This window comes from Brachyistius frenatus, unplaced genomic scaffold (assembly GCF_029030835.1).
Source record: "Brachyistius frenatus isolate BFR_SWC_R1_liver_20210118 unplaced genomic scaffold, ASM2903083v1 Contig_105, whole genome shotgun sequence".
NCBI classification, from domain to species: Eukaryota; Metazoa; Chordata; class Actinopteri; family Embiotocidae; genus Brachyistius; species Brachyistius frenatus.
The window spans coordinates 1-12,482 of record NW_027210704.1 but is presented as its reverse complement, the minus strand read 5'-3'; the positions used below and the strand labels follow the sequence as shown (position 1 = coordinate 12,482).

At 41.0% G+C, this 12,482-nt stretch overlaps 1 protein-coding gene across 1 annotated transcript; it reads left to right on the top strand.

Annotated features, from left to right (window-relative positions):
* Positions 1–332: 332 nt before the first annotated feature.
* abcc10 (ATP-binding cassette, sub-family C (CFTR/MRP), member 10) lies at positions 333–11,833 on the top strand. Its single transcript, XM_069712001.1, has 12 exons — positions 333–510; positions 1,051–1,264; positions 1,360–2,731; positions 3,012–3,239; positions 3,634–3,790; positions 3,984–4,141; positions 4,529–4,608; positions 6,191–6,362; positions 7,223–7,321; positions 7,733–7,922; positions 8,537–8,611; positions 11,634–11,833. Exons 2-12 carry the CDS (start codon positions 1,089–1,091, stop codon positions 11,831–11,833), a joined length of 2,907 nt encoding a protein of 968 aa, XP_069568102.1. The 5' UTR covers positions 333–510; positions 1,051–1,088.
* Positions 11,834–12,482: the final 649 nt, after the last annotated feature.

Genomic DNA, 12,482 nt, shown 5'->3' with positions numbered 1-12,482 from the left:
AACAGCTTAAATCAAATTGAGTTCAAAGAGTGTGTTTGTCAGTGAATCGTAGGGCAATTGTAAGACAAGTTTTGTTTTGTTTATTAGGTTTTGGCACGAAGTAAGCTCCATAAAGTGCTGCTAAATTTTTGATTTGTTTGCGTGAATCATTTATTTTGAAAATCCGATTGTGTGCGTCATCATTAATCGTCAGACGTATTTCCTGCTAGCCAGATGAAAGCCGGTAATATTTGAAGGTTGCTTTTTAATATTATTATTATTATTATTATTATATTATTATTATTATATTGGATCCGTGGCGTTACTGAGGTCTACTTACCATCGATCTGGCCCGGTTCTATTTTCGATTACGTATTGTATGTGTTAGCTTAGCAGCGATATAGTCATTTGTGAGCTAGGCTAGTTAGCTAGCCTCATTTGTTTACCTACGTGTTTACCAGCTGCTCTGTTTCAGTCACCAAACTTCTGATATCTGCGTCTGTCGGTTCTGACTTTGTGACAGCTTTAAAGGTCAGTGCTGAAACACGTTTTGGTTGGAATATTAAGGCCAAAAGACTAAAACAAACTAACAGGGATATATCCTGAGTTGTAATTCTGTCCTCTCCTTTAACAGTCAGATGCTAAATGTTTCATATATTATTTGGCACTTTGAACGAACCCCACTTCTTCACTGGAAACGATTGCACTATGAAAACGTTTAGGACAAGTTTGAGTGAATCCGTGTTAATAGCAATTAAACAAAATAAGACAAAGTTACCGAAGACATTCGAACTAAGACAGTCAACCAAGGATATTTTCTTTAGTTTTATATTCTCACTTATTCCAATATCTATTTATACGTAGTTTTAAATTTAAGAAAATTTGAATTTAGTTTGCATCAAAGTTTAAATTTGTTGCAACACCATTAACCATGCAAGAGCATTGCCTGAATAAAATGAATAAATCTGTCTGTTTCCATAATGCTGGCTAGATGAATAACTAACATCGCTGTCATCTCTATAACAGCGTTCTGTTCCCTTACAGTTAAAGATATTGTTCTTTGCTCTGCAGATATTTTCTAGAATGACGGCAGTCAGCTAGGGAGAGGGATGAGTAACTTTGGGCCAGCAGGGCTGGTTGCAGACCTCTGTCATACAGATGAGGACAATCCTCTCCCTCTGTGGCAGAATGGACACATTAGCCCCTGTTTTAACCAGCTCATCTTTGGAGCCTTGCCTCATGCTGCAATGGCAATTTTCAGTGCATGCTATCTCGGCATTGAGAGGTAGGTCATTTTTATATGGTTAATTGGTTTGGATAAATAGACATTTAAAAAAAAAAGTTTTTGCATGTTTTGATTAATGTGTTCTTGCTTCCCAGATGCAGCCTTCTCCAGACGTCTCCTCCATGCGGTTGGACACTCAGGCTGGTGTCAGCCCTGCTGGCTGCTTTGCTCTTCACTGCAGATGTCATCCTAGCGAGTGTCCTCCAGCTGGGGGACATGTACTTAGACATCCTAACTGACAGCTGCGCCATCCTGGCCTGGCTGGTCCATCTCGGTGCTGTAACAGTGCTCCAGAGGACTGCTTTCAGGAGAACCAGAGGGCCTCCGTTGCTGCTTCTCCTCGTTCTTCTATTAGTCCCCAACCTTGTTGTCACCTTGATGATTTACTGTGACAACAAGGAACATTTAAACTTCACAGAACCTCTTAAACTTGCAAGATTTGTCCTTGCCTCAGCCCGAACGCTCCCTTTGTTGGTTTACCTCTTGGCATTTGCTTTTCCCTGCATCAATGATGCCAGCTACACCTTGTATATTAACGCTGTGGACGGATCCCCCCTCATCCCAGAGAGCACTGAGCCAGACACGGGTGAGACAGTGGCCGAGGACGGGAGCGGCTACTTCTCTCGACTTTTCTACCTATGGTTGAACCCACTCCTGAGACGAGGGCAGCGGGGGGAGCTGGACAGACCAGCGGACGTGTATCACCTTCCTCGGAGCCTTCGGACTACTGTGGTTTGTCGATACTTTCACCAGTGTTGGGAAGCCTGTCGACGAGGGGAAGCACTCGGTGATCAGCAGGATCAGTGGCCAAGGCCGGTCAGCAGAAACCTCCTGAATGGCACCTGGAGTTCACAGTACCAGGAGGAACCGATGGAGCTGGAGGGGGATGTAAGTTTGCTGAGGGTGCTGCACAAGGCATTTGGGTTGCGCTACTACATCCTTGGTCTGCTGAAGGTGATGGTCAATATGTCTAGCTTTGCAGCTCCGCTGCTCCTCGGCAGTCTCGTGAACTTCATGGAGGAAAAAGGGGCCCCGGTCAGCAGGGGTGTCTGGTGCGTCCTGGGCCTCTTCGCAACAACCCTTGTGTGTTCTGTTCTCCAAAACATTTTTGTCTTCGAGGTGTCCAAGGTGGCGCTGTCAGCACGTGCTGCTCTCGTGTCTGCCATCTATTGCAAAGCCCTGCGGGTCGGTGGCTGCAGCCTGGCAGGCTTTACTTTGGGAGAGATAGTGAACTTGATGAGCACAGACACAGACCGCGTGGTCAACTTCTTCCAAAGTTTCCATGAGCTGTGGAGTCTGCCCTTCCGGTTTTCCATCACCCTCTACTTGCTGTATCTGCAGGTGGGTGTGGCTTTTCTCGGAGGCCTGTGTGTTGCTCTAGTGCTGGTGCCATTCAACAAGTTCCTTGCTTCCCGCATCCTTAGCAACAACAAACACATGCTCAGGTGCAAAGATGACCGTGTTAAGGTGAGACCTGTTTCAACAGTGTTTTTCTTTTTGTTCTGTGTTGAGAATAGTAATACTGGTGCACATGATGATGGTTGCAGTGACAATATTAGAACTATGAAATCCCATTAGGTGGAATTCCTTCATTACTGAATTTTCAGCGGTGGTACTGTTTAGAATCACGGCCTGACTGATACTGTAAAAGTAGATCAAAACACTTTATGAAGCCATCCAGTAAAGAATCAAGAGTCTTGTTGAGATTCTGACTTTTTTCTCTGAAATTTTTGACTTTTATTCCCAGTTAATGACAGAGATCCTCTTTGGCATTCGTGTCATCAAGTTCTACAACTGGGAGCCTCATTTTACCCAGAAGGTGGCTAACTGTCGTAAACAAGAGCTGTCCCATCTCAAGGTCATCAAGTACCTGGATGCCATGTGTGTGTACACCTGGGCCGCTCTGCCTGTAGTCATCTCCATCCTCACCTTTGTCACGTATGTGCTGCTCGGACATCAGCTGACTGCAGCTAGGGTAGGAATTCTGAGCTGTGGTGACTGTGTTGATGCCAACTTTTTGTGGGTTGCTGTAGAAAAGTGCCTTGTTTGTAACAGAGTTAGTATTAAGGCTAAAAGTTATTTTAATTTTGACTTTATACACAACAGGTTTAGTGAGAAAACCATGTGCAGTACATCCCTTCCAACCTTTTCAGCTTATAACAACACTTAATGGTGAAAAGGAATTGTAAAGGGTTCTTTACAAAAAGTTCATGAAAGGCATCAAACTTTTGGGGAAATTTGTAATTGAAGAATAGATACCTTTAAGTTGCCTTAAAAAGTTGTATTTCTATCCTTTGAATCGATGTATGAATGCGTTTTAAAAAAAATTTTTTTTAAGAAATATAAAATTAGGGCCTGTCTCCTTGCAGGTGTTTACCACGCTGGCCCTGGTGGGAATGTTGATCATCCCATTAAACGCTTTCCCCTGGGTCCTTAATGGCATCCTGGAGGCCAAAGTGTCTCTGGAACGAATCCAGCGCTTTTTCAAACTGACCAACCAGGACTTGCAGGCATACTACGCTCTGGGTAGGCTGCTGCTTTGGTGTATGTGTGAGGGTGTGTGTATTTCTGTGTTTAAAACAAATCATGTAATTAATAAGTGAGTCCTTTTTAAGATGGCAAAAATATAAACTAACCTTTCTTCCAGTGGCTGATAAATGTTATCAGTTATCGTATGTAATATTTTCATTGTGCTGAAACATACCATATCTGTCTATAGTGTCTCCTCAGGACGGTCAGACATCGGTCCTCTTGAGTCAAGGGACATTTTCCTGGCAGGGAACCAACAATCACGACCAGAACAAAGAGAGAGAAATTGAGACTGGAGCCGCTAAAGGGAGTCTTCAGCTGCATAGTCTAAATCTACACATAACTAAGGTTATTATAAAGCCATTTATTAATATATATGAATTAATGTGATGCCCTTGTTCTTTATTATTTCTGCACAATTTGTTTAGCACATCAGCCACCTCAGTGCAGAAAAGTACATTTAAATTTTTCCTCTGAAGCCAGAAACAATGAGAGCATGGACACAAAACAATCCCACAGAAAATGATGCATGCATTTTTTTTTTAATCTTGTCTTTCAGTGACAGAATTACAATATTTCACCCACGTAATCCATGAGTTCAGGTTATAATGAAACATCTGACAGCCTTGATTAACCCTTTTTCTATGAAAATGTTAAATTGTTTTTAATATTGAATCTTGCCATTAGTTTGTTGGAGATCAGAACAGTAACAGTGTTGACATCTGTCTGGTTCAGGGCTCTCTTGTTGTTGTAGTGGGGAAGGTTGGCTGTGGAAAGAGTTCACTGCTGGCTGCTCTCACTGGAGAACTCAACAGGTAAACCACTTTTGAAAAATGTACTCAAAGATTGCTCTCTTTATGAACTTAGTCAGTTCTGATTGTTTTAGTTCAGCCTTTTCGCTATGAGTATGAATTTTTTTGGAATTGTGAAATTCAACAAAGAAAGTGAATTTGATCGTTCTTTGGGGAAGTTAGAGGCTAAGATACAATTTAACAACTAATTTTACAGGTACAAACAGGGAGCCGTATTCACAAAGATTCTTAAAATCCTCTCAGAGGGCTCCTAACTTAGCCTAAAATTGTTTAGCTGGGAGTCTTAACTTAGGAGTGATTTAGGAAACTTCTCAGAGCAACTCTGAACAAGGAAAGGACAGAAACCCTTATCTTATTGATGAGGTATGTTGCTCGGGGGTAACACATCCTTTTAAAAGATGTGATTGGCTCATCAAAAAAATGCACTCTTGGTCAGAAAGGGCACAGAATGGACAGTGACATCCAGTGGAAATATAATTAACTGCGTGCCAATACGAGGCTGTGGAACTGCTGTTTTAAAAAAAAAAAAAAAGTTGTACTTGGGCAGTTTTCTCCACTGCTTAAGAAATTCTTAAGCCTCTTAAAAGTCCTCCTCCCTGCTCCCAAGAGTTTTTCTCCTTAGGAGCTCTTTTAAGGGTTAAGATAATTTGTGAATAACTTTTGTCTTTACAAGGATCTCCTCCTCCTTACTTTAAGGGGAAATTCTTTGAAAACCTCACAACTCTCAGAATGTTCTTAGAATTTCGCCACAACGAGTAACTTTTAGTCATAGGAATCTTTGTGAATACGGCCCCTGAAATCTTTGTCTTTACACGTTATACTTTTCATCCCAACGATAGTGGGAAGCAGGCTTCATAAAAACAACCTTGGTTATATAAGTCGAGGATAAAAGTTTTAGGGTTCTATTTCAATGATCTCTGTGCTGGGTCTTAAAGCACATGGTGCAAGTGTATTAAGGGCATGTCCAAATCCACTTTTGCTAGTTTATGGAAGATAATCTGAGCACAATGTAAGGCACATGGTTCAAAGGGGTTGTACTTAGTCTTTTAAGTCATCATAAGTGTGTTTTGGGTGCAAAGAAACCAATTACAGTGTCATGTCCCGCTCCTTGTCAGAGCCTGGTGTGTTTGCAACTTTTGCGGGTTTGCCAAGAAGTTGGAAAGAACGCTTCTCTGCAGAGCAATTGGATCTGTTAGTGGAAAGATTGAGCAGACTGAAGTACATAATACTGTTTCGACAGTCATGTAACTATGTAAGTGCATATTACTCTCTTATCAATGCCCTTAAAAATACAGTAAAATGCTGTGACACTGATCAATCGGACGATAACTTTCTGCTGCTTCAAGATAATAATGCACCAACATCATTTTAAGACCAACACAGTGATGGACGCACATATGGGTGCAACGTGGGCGCTGGATGAGAAAATGACAGCTGTGTCAGCCTGGAACAAGCAAATGCTCTTGCGTTGAGCCAAATGTAGCATTGACCCCTCCGAATCTTAGAGCACTTGACACAAACAGAGATCAAATAATTGGTTATGAGGCTTTTCTGAGGTCCATCCATGTTCCTCCTTTCTCTGCAGGCTGAGTGGAGTGCTCTATGTTGCAGACAGAGAGGCTGGCTTTGGTCTGGCCACTCAGGAGCCATGGATTCAGCACGCATCAGTACGAGACAACATCCTGTTTGGCAAAGACTATGATGGCGCCTTCTACCAGGCTGTGATCAAGGCCTGTGCGCTCTCTGATGACCTCAACGTATGATCATGACACCTTCTCTGTTGACTTCTCATCTTCTCTTCTTGTCCACTTTCTCCGTGTTTGTTTTTTCTTAGCTACAGTATTTTTGCATGTTACTGTATATGTCATAAATTGATCCTTTGTGTAGTTGATTGGGAGACATACACTGTTGGGCCAAAGTCTGAAGGTATCTTGTGGTATCTGGCACCAAAACATTAGCTGCAGATTTAAGTCCTGGAAGTTGGGAGGTGAAAATGCTGCAGATTAGATTGGAACTCTGTCACTGGTTCATAGTTTGACCTTTCTTGGACCACTGCTGGTCAGCAGTGAGTGCTGCTGACTGGGAGCCCCCCCCCCCCCCAAGCCTTGATAATATAATCCAGTCACCTGCCCACAACTTTGTAGCCCTTTTCTAAGTTCCTCAGGTCTTTACACTTGCCCAATCCTCCCACATCCAACACGTTGATGATTGGCTGTAAAAGCTTATCTGTGTGTAATGGTTTCGCTCATCTGTGTATTTACTTTTTTTTCTTTGAGTGGTGGACTCCAAAGAAGATGATTGTAGTTCACGTCGGTCCAGACTGAGATGCCATTTATGACTTCTGGACAGACATCAATAACATTTTTATGTTTGAATGTTTAAACTTGGTGGCCCTGCGACCGTTTCTGGGCATCACCACAGGTTCAACATTAACCTTTAATAAACACTTAACATAACAATACCCATAACAATGAGCATAGAAGATTTCAATGAAAAATGGGATGCACCTTCGATATTAGTTCATATCTCTATTTCTGTGTATTGTTTGTGTAACTCTGTTTACAGTTATAACAAACTCGTTTTCAGTGTATCATTTGCTCTGTTTCTGTGTTTGCAGGTTTTGCCAAACGGTGACAAGACGGAAGTCGGTGAGAACGGAGTGACGCTGAGCGGAGGACAGAAAGCCCGACTGGCCCTCGCCAGAGCTGTTTACATGGTTAGTCCTGTACAGAAGCCAGCCATCTGTTTCAAGCTCTGAGAGACAAGGCAGAAGAGAGACAAGAAATATACGTGTAATAAATTCTGTTGCATCGATTGCATTGAAGGTAAAGACTGATACCCATGTAATAATACATCAGGTAGCTATTTAAAGATTTTGATTTGATTAACTTATGTTGCTGGTTGTAGACATCTGCCTGTTACTGGGGCTCGTCAGCTGGACTGTCAGCATGTAGGACACCAAAATGACAGTCAACAAATAGACAACAGTTAGACAAATGTCTAAAATGTAGAACATGCCTCTATACGATCATGAAGCCAAAAAAAACACCTAATGTTTGTATATTCAGCAGGTGTGTCACATGGCGCTCTCTCCTTTCATTTTTCTGCCTCACTTCAACACCTTCAGGACAAAGACATCTACCTCCTCGATGATCCGTTGGCAGCAGTTGATACAGACGTGGCTGAACACATCATGAGAAAATGTTTATTGGAGCTCCTCAGGGGAAAGACCATAATCCTTTGCACACACCGCATAGAGTTTGTGAACAAAGCTGACATGGTGGTCCTCATGGACAACGGAACAATAATCAAAACAGGTAGAAACAAAAATCTGCATCAGACAGATGGAAATTACACACGTTGATTTCATCAGGTTTAGATGTTTTCATCATCTTTGAGGTGGAAATGTACTTGATAGTTTTGATCCAAAAAGCATATTGAGCACTGGCTTGATGGGGTTTCCAGCAACATTTTAAATTTTTTAATAACTTGTGTTATTTGAAGGCTTTAAAAACAACTCATTCAATTGAATTGTTTATTCTAAGACACGAGTTATGAATTGTAGTTTTATTGTTATCATTGTTATGCATTTATGAGTTATCATATTATAAAAATGGATTGCTAGCGAGACAAAACAGCTGTAGAAAAACAGCAAATCGGATAGAGTTGTGACTCAATATAGGAATTTTGTATACTTTACTAAGCTTTACATGGAAGATGAAAAAGTAGCAACAGCTCTACCAAGCTGCATTTGTGTAAAATATCATCTGCATTTTTTTTTTATTTTGCTTACTAAATTTTTACTAGTTTCAAAGTCCTTGACATTTTTTTTATTGGGTATTTGACAAAGTCTCCAGTTACAAGACACAATCATTTTTGGAACAGGCCCTTTTTTTTTTTTTCACCTGCACTATTTGTATGTGTTCAACAGGCACACCAGCAGAAATCCTTCCTTTGGTAGAGGCAGTGCCAAAATTAGAGAAGAATGACTGCACGAAAGAGGAAGGTATGTGTATTTTGGGTTATAACATTAACTAAAACTCAGGGATGATCAAATAGAACTTTTGCACTGTCATCACTTTTAGCCAGACTGAAATATATCAACAAGTATTGGCACCAAACTTTGGACAATATTCTACATCTGCAGACAGTGTGTCCCAATAACTTTGGTGACCCCCTGACTTTACTATAGCACCACCATGAAATTTATATTTTATATTACATATACTGACTGGCTTCCGTGTTGCACAGAGGATGAATCTAAGGACTTTGACGGTTCCCTGATTTTTTTCTGTGGCATCACTAATAGGTCAAAGGTTTTCACTTATCCAGTGAAATATCTAAACGTCTACTTAATGGATTGTCACAATATTTTGTGAAATGTCTCAGCGTGTTCCTCCTATAATGAATTGTAACTTTGGTTATTCCTTCACTTTTCCTTTAGCATCATCATCAGATGAAAATTTCAGTTCCTTTTGTTTATCTGCATGATATTCCTGTCAGCCTCAGCTGTACTTCCTCTATTATGGTGAAGTTGCCATACTGATAGGGTATAAACTAAGATGGCAAACATGCTAAACATTTTTCTGCCAAACATTAGCATTGTTATTGTGAGCATGTTGCTTTTGATCATTCAGATCTGCAAGGAAAAAAAATCATCAGATTGGACCAGAAACCATGAAGGAAATGTCCCGGGGACAGAGGTGCTCAAATATGTCTGCACACAACACACTGCAGATACAGGTCTCTGGTATTCTGAATCAGACCGGCCACAACAAGTTTTATCCCCGTCTCCATCTGTGTTTTGAACCTTTGCCCTGGGACTAGCTGGGTAACAAGTACTTTAAATTGGAGGCAGAAATTTATTTTTTAATATTCGATACAGTGGGTACGGAAAGTATTCAGACCCCTTTAAATTTTTCACTCTTTGTTTCATTGCAGCCATTTGCTAAAATCAAAAAAGTTCATTTTATTTCTCATTAATGTACACTCAGCACCCCATCTTGACAGAAAAAAACAGAAATGTAGAAATTTGTGCAAATTTATTAAAAAAGAAAAACTGAAATATCACATGGTCATAAGTATTCAGACCCTTTGCTCAGTATTGAGTAGAAGCACCCTTTTGAGCTCGTACAGCCATGAGTCTTCTTGGGAATGATGCAACAAGCTTTTCACACCTGGATTTGGGGATCCTCTGCCATTCTTCCTTGCAGATCCTCTCCAGTTCCGTCAGGTTGGATGGTGAACGTTGGTGGACAGACATTTTCAGGTCTCTCCAGAGATGCTCAATTGGGTTTAGGTCAGGGCTCTGGCTGGGCCGGTCAAGAATGGTCACAGAGTTGTTCTGAAGCCACTCCTTTGTTATTTTAGCTGTGCGCTTAGGGTCATTGTCTTGTTGGAAGGTGAACCTTCAGCCCAGTCTGAGGTCCAGAGCACTCTGGAAGAGGTTTTCTTCCAGGATATCTCTGTACTTGGCCGCATTCATCTTTCCTTCAATTGCAACCAGTCGTCCTGTCCCTGCAGCTGAAAAACACCCCCATAGCATGATGCTGCCACCACCATGTTTCACTGTTGGGATTGTATTGGGCAGGTGATGAGCAGTGCCTGGTTTTCTCCACACATACCGCTTAGAATTAACGCCAAAAAGTTCGATCTTGGTCTCATCAGACCAGAGAATCTTATTTCTCATAGTCTGGGAGTCCTTCATGTGTTTTTTGTCAAACTCTATGCGGGCTTTCATATGTCTTGCACTGAGGAGAGGCTTCCGTCGGGCCACTCTGCCATAAAGCCCCGACTGGTGGAGGGCTGCAGTGATAGTTGACTTTGTGGAACTTTCTCCCATCTCCCTACTGCATCTCTGGAGCTCAGCCACAGTGATCTTTGGGTTCTTCTTTACCTCTCTCACCAAGGCTCTTCTCCCACGATTGCTCAGTTTGGCTGGACGGTCAGGTCTAGGAAGAGTTCTGGTCGTCCCAAACTTCTTCCATTTAAGGATTATGGAGGCCACTGTGCTCTTAGGAACCTTGAGTGCTGCAGAAATTATGTTGTAACCTTGGCCAGATCTGTGCCTTGCCACAACTCTGTCTCTGAGCTCCTTGACAGTTCCTTCGACCTCATGATTCTCATTTGCTCTGACATGCACTGTGAGCTGTAAGGTCTTATATAGACAGGTGTGTGCCTTTCCTAATCAAGTCCAATCAGTTTAATTAAACACAGCTGGACTCCAATGAAGGAGTAGAACCATCTCAAGGAGGATCAGAAGAAATGGACAGCATGTGAGTTAAATATGAGTGTCACAGCAAAGGGTCTGAATACTTATGACCATGTGATATTTCAGTTTTTCTTTTTTAATAAATTTGCACAAATTTCTACATTTCTGTTTTTTTCGGTCAACATGGGGTGCTTCGTGTACATTAATGAGAAATAAAATGAACTTTTTTGATTTTAGCAAATGGCTGCAATGAAACAAAGAGTGAAAAATTTAAAGGGGTCTGAATACTTTCCGTACCCACTGTATATGACCTTTAGATTTTATGATTTAATATTAATGTGATGTTCTTAAACTGGATTTATTTATGATGCTTAATATGCTTGGTGACTGATTTGTTTGTTTGCTTGTGTGCACTGGTACGCTATTCTCAGAAGAAGCTCCTAACAGAAAAATAAGGTTGTTTGAATTAAAGACCCATGCTGGCATCAGCATTCAGCTCAAGGCGCCGCTGTGCCTATTTACTGAACTGCTGGCATGTCTATAGACTCTTAATATTTTTTTTATTAACAATATGGACAATAAATCAGACGTAGCAACTTCTTGTCTTATCTCTCCATTTCTGTTAGAAATATTTAGGAAGTCTCCCTTTTCAATAAGTTTTCATTTCAGCAATTTTACAAATTTCATTTAAAAAGCTGGCTCAGAAATGCTCCATAACAGTTTCATCTTTTCAAATGCTACTGACTATTTATGTTATCTTGTATTGCTGTTGAAAAATCGGACAAACCTCTTTTCTTTTTTTTCCCCTCGCAACCAGACGTTGTGGAGCAGGATGAGGAGGTGGCGTGTTTACCCCTCGATCTCTGCGTGGATGATGATCCAGACCTGTTGGGGGAAGAGCAGAAGCAGGTGGGAGGGCTGACGTGGAGAGTGTACCGGACCTACTGGGTCGCTGTGGGCGGAATGCTGGCCACCTCCATCTTAATGTCTTTGCTCTTCATGCAAGGTTTGGAATGACCACACTGCTTCTTAGAATGGTGTGAGGGAGGGAGGGAAGGAGGGAAGGAGGAAGGGAGGAAGCGACCGACCGATTGATTGACTGACTGAGTTGACTCTCAGCAGATTTTTCACATCATGTAAACACCTCAAGACTTTGTTCACACTGCAGCTGAAATGCTGTGATGCTCTTCTTTTTTTTTTTACTCAATTAGTAATGTATTACATTTATACTATTTGTTTATTTCTGTTGTCCATCACATATTTGTAGACAGCAATTACTCAAAAGTCAAACATTAAACAAGATAATCCAGTATCTATTATAACAAAGTATACACAGAAATAAAAATAAAAAATCTAATGGCTTTGTTAAGTAATTTTCTCAGGTTAATGATGTGAAATTTACTACATCAGTCACCTGACAACATCTATGGCCTTCTATTTAAAACGCTGCACTGCTTTTAATAACTTTATACGTATTTACAAAATGCCGGAGTTTATTCAAAAGAAAGAATTTGTGCTGTAAACTATTAGTATTTTGTTTGTTTTAACCACCACTTTCATATTCTTGGGTGTGTATTTTGTCCAAAAAAAACTAGACTCATTTTAACGTTGTGCTCCTTTTTTTTTTTCCTTCAATTTGTGATTTAGCGTCTAAGAATGTGTCCGA